The 4589-nt window shown below is 31.3% G+C and overlaps 1 protein-coding gene across 1 annotated transcript; it reads left to right on the top strand.

The window, feature by feature from the left end:
• The first annotated feature begins 2441 nt into the window (after positions 1–2441).
• LOC111005391 (GDSL esterase/lipase At5g03610) lies at positions 2442–4360 on the top strand. Its single transcript, XM_022276870.2, has 4 exons — positions 2442–2524; positions 2597–2794; positions 2893–3182; positions 3671–4360. The coding sequence occupies exons 1-4, from the start codon at positions 2470–2472 to the stop codon at positions 4178–4180; spliced, it is 1053 nt and encodes a 350-aa protein (XP_022132562.1). The 5' UTR covers positions 2442–2469; the 3' UTR covers positions 4181–4360.
• Positions 4361–4589: the final 229 nt, after the last annotated feature.

The following is a 4589-nucleotide window of genomic DNA, read 5'->3' on the forward strand; positions in this document are numbered from 1 at the left end:
GATTTTAGGGAGAGAAACGTAAATACGTTTTGAAAAAAAGAAAAAGTAAAAAGGAAAAAAGTAAAAGAAAAAAATTAAAAGAGATATTGAAGAGATACGGAGAAGATATGCATGGTTTGAATTTTAATAAAATAATAGAAAGATATGGAAGCAACAAATGTCAATTTTCTATTAGGTCATGTCATAATCAGGAGGCAAGTTTTTTCCTTTTTTTTTTTTTAATAGCATGTAAAAAAAAGGTAGTAATTACTAGTTAGTATGCATTATGCAATTAAATTTCTAGGGCCACTCTACTTCATAATTAACCTCCAACAACCATACACTATATACACATTACATAAGGTATAGTCGCTCTGCTTCACAACTATTCATAAAAATAATTGATATATCTTTCTAAATTTACCGTAGAAACAGGAAGAAATCTATTTGTTAAGGACAACGATATCTCAAGTATCCTGGCTATCTCCACAACAGCACCTCACAGTTTTACTTTTGGTTTTGGAGATAATGATTCTCATCTATATACTATGGATCATGTTTTTTTGGAGCCAATATGAAACTTTGTCTGCACTCCATCCATTTTTTTGTGAAATAATTTTTTCTTCCATTTTTTAGTTAAATAACTTTTTTGCTTCCGTTTCTTAGTTAAATAATTTTTTTTAATTCCGTTCTTTTAGTTAAATAATTTTTTTTCTTTCGTCAAATAATTTTCTTCTTTGTTATTTTAAGAATTATCTTCAGAATATTCTATTTTACGTTTTTTAAATGAAATTTCTTCTTATTATATATAATCAAATATAATTATTTTTATTCGTTTAAGAAATGTATGGAAAATTTCAAAATTTAAAAAAGAACAAAAAACACTTACTACATATATATGTCAAATTTATTTATTTAAAAATTTCCAAATTCAAAAAAGAACAAAAAACACTTACTACATATATATGTCAAATTTATTTATTTATTTTAAATTTCTTCCGCACTTTCAAAGGGTGCAACAACTACTGTTTTAAAAATATTTTCAATCTTTTTGTGTAAATTGTCGACAATTTCAAAACTTATATATATAAACAAAGAAAAAAAACCTGAAGGCTGGTTCGAACTCGGGTGGACCAATCATGTCATTCCTATCTATTTCTTCTCCTCAGGATGGTAACAAGGGATCCATTGAAATCGATTCAAATTGGACATACAAAATCTTTCATACAAGGAACCACGCCAGCAGTCACTTTCATTAATTGACTGCTACTTTAAATGTTATAAACCTACTTTATTTTCACTTGCCTACCTAGAGATGACAACAATTTAAAATGTTTTATATATTCAACGTGGCGTCAATGGAGCGTTTGGTCGTCCCCATCTATTTTTCAAATATTATTCTTGAAAATAGTTTGACTAGTGATATATTTTTGGAATAAATTAAAAAAATATTATTAAAAAAAATGTCCGAGCTTCAGCCACCAGAAATAAAGAAGGCAAACCAACCTCAGGACCACATGGGAGGAAACTCACTAAACATAAATGATTTTTATATTTTTTTTCTATGATATGTATCTACTTTTTTCCCCTCTTCTCAACTTATTTTCTTCTAAACTTGGAGTAGAAAATATGATATGTATATAGAAAAATTAAGATAGCATCGCTGAATTGGTTATGACCTATATTCTCGACTAAAAAGTCAGAGATTAAAATTTCAACCTCTACGTGTTGTTGAACTACAAGGAAAAAAAAAGAATTATTCAATTTAAGACACTTATTTATAATAAATAGACATAAAAAGGAGGGAAAATATCAATGTTTAACCCTAAATTACTTTGCAAGGTATATCAATTTTAACTCTAGGTTTTTAATGTCATCAAATTTAACCCTAAACTTCGACAAGTGTTGTAAATTTTCCGTATGTTATATTCAATTTCCACTAATTCACTCACTAATTTTAACAAAAAAAAAGGTACAAAAATCAAGATTGGCACGAAAATTAACTTCAACCAATGCACAATATGAGCTTTTAAATCCTTATCAACTCTCCCAAAACTCACAAATTTCAACAAATGTGGTAAAAATTGTAGGTGAAAATTGAAATCTCGTTAAAAGGTAAAAAGTGCAACACTAGTTCAAATTTAAAGGAAAAAAATTGCAATACTTATACATCCCAACTTAGAGTGCAACTTGATGAAATAATTAAAATTTAATGATATTGTAAGGTACAAGTCCTCGTGACTTTGATTTTGGTTTCATACTCAAAAAGCTTCGTACCAATTGAGATAATTATCTTCACTTATATACCATACGTACATATCTCATTATTTTCTAATCAGCGTGAGATTTTGTTTACCCACTCCTCGCAATGTTTCAAAATTTAAATGGAGTGGGCTCCACAATCTTGAACACACAGCATGACACCACTATAAAATGGCACAACCATGGTGGCAGTTGGAAGCACGCACAAAAGTTGGCTTTTTTACGCAAATGGAGTCAACAAAGTTGTTCTTCCTACTCTCGTTCTTCGTCTCCCTCATGATAGGTGTGTGCGATATGATTTTTATTTTGGTTTAGAATACTACTTTATATTTATATTTGCATGTGTTTATTTTAGGGCAAGGATTAGGTGGCCATTATCCTCTCCGCCAGCATTTCGAGGTAAGCAATAAATTGCTTGTGTTTGGGGATTCCTACGTTGACACTGGCAATGAGCCTTCCGAGCAGAGTTTCATCAACTATCCATATGGGATGACCTTTCCCGGTAAACCTGATGGACGTTACTCTGATGGTTATGTCCTCACAGATTATTTTGGTAAATCTAAATGATCTCTAATAAACTATTTTTGTAGTTAAATATATTTTTATTAGCTAATGAATATATATAATTCATCTTTGACTATATAAATGCAGCGAGTTTTCTAGGCCTTGAGTCTCCAATCCCATACATGCAACTGTATGCAGTAAGTCGGCCAGAGTTGAAAGATGGTGTCAACTTTGGTGTTGGTGGAACGGGTGTGTTTGAAACACTAGTTAGTGGACCAAACATCACTAGGCAAATTGACTTCTTAGAAGAACTTATTGATAACTCTACGCTTACTCCACACTACATTGACTCTTCCATAGCACTTGTCTCTATATCTGGCAATGACTATATGACTTATCTTGTACGGAATATTTTAGATCTCGTGGGATTTATCAAGGTAATTCTTTCTCAATTTTGATGAACTAAAAAAAAAAATGAAAGAACTATTTTTAAACTTAAAACTCACTTTTTCCATTTGCATGTACAACTAATGGAAAATTTTATTCTTCCATTCTTATATTTTAGAAGGGGTGAGTCAAATCTCACAACTTTTAACAAAGCTAGTAATATCCTATGTTCATGGGATTCTCTCTCTTTTTATTATAAATTTGTGGCAGGCATTGCCAAGTATGTCATATTACGGGCTGGTTTTTTTATAGTGCTTGTGTGTTGGATTTTTTTTTAAATTTTTTTTTTGTGTTTTATATTTTATAGTTGGGTATGGTTGTTCTTGGAGAAATTTCACTTTATACCCCAAAATTTAATATGTAGTTAAAGAAAAAATCATAAGTTTTCATTTTCTTTCTCAAATATAGCATAAATTTTGAGTTAATCCTTACTAATTTATATTTAATAGGTATGTGTTTGTTATTTGTATGGTCGTAGGGTATAAAACCTTTCGTTAGGTCAATGGTGGACGAGACCATAGAGAACTTGAAACGCATCAATAGCTTGGGAGTGAAGAAAGTAGTGGTAACAGCATTAGGCCCTGTGGAATGTGTCCCATTTATGACATTTCTTATATCATATGAGCAATGCTTTCCCGTTCTAAGTTTAGTGGCCGATTACCACAACATTTTGTTACGACAAGCCGTGGACAGATTGAACAGGGAAGCAACTAATGATTCTCATTTCAGCATTCTGGATCTCCATGGTGCCTTCTCCTATATAATCCAAAACAAAGGATACCCTGAAGGTAACATAACGTTTCCAACTCCGTTGAAACCATGTTGCACAGGAGTATGTGGACAGGTAGATAGAGAAGGGAATAAGTTGTATGAATTATGCGAAGATCCTAAGTCAGCCTTCTATTGGGACTTTGTTCATCCTTCACATGAAGGATGGCTTGCTGCGTTTAGCTACTTGACCGACACTGATCTCAAGAAGTCTTACTAAGATCACCTAATTAATGGCTTTGAAGAAGAAACGCTGTGTTATTATCTAATCTAAGTACGTGATGATCATGGTTTAATATAATGTAAGTGGTCAATCATGTTTTATTTTCTCTACTTTGCTTTGCGTCAGTGTGGATTGTAGTATCTCTATGAATAAAAGCTTCTTTATTAAGTGAGCAAATTGAACTCTTTATGTAGTGGATTATATATATTATTGCAGAAGCTTTCAATAATATCAATATTAAAATTAATGAAGGAGTGTGAGAGATTAGTTAGAATGTTTGGTGGCAATAAATATATGTTTAAACTCCCAAAGCTCCTCTTTGCAAATAACAAAGATGTCTGCAAATTGATTAGATATGTATACCGTGGAACATGTTCTTGTCTAACTAATGCGTGACTTTGTTTGT

Source organism: Momordica charantia (genome assembly GCF_013281855.1).
Source record: "Momordica charantia cultivar OHB3-1 chromosome 1 unlocalized genomic scaffold, Mcharantia_2.0 BLBB01000001.1, whole genome shotgun sequence".
NCBI lineage: Eukaryota > Viridiplantae > Streptophyta > Magnoliopsida > Cucurbitales > Cucurbitaceae > Momordica > Momordica charantia.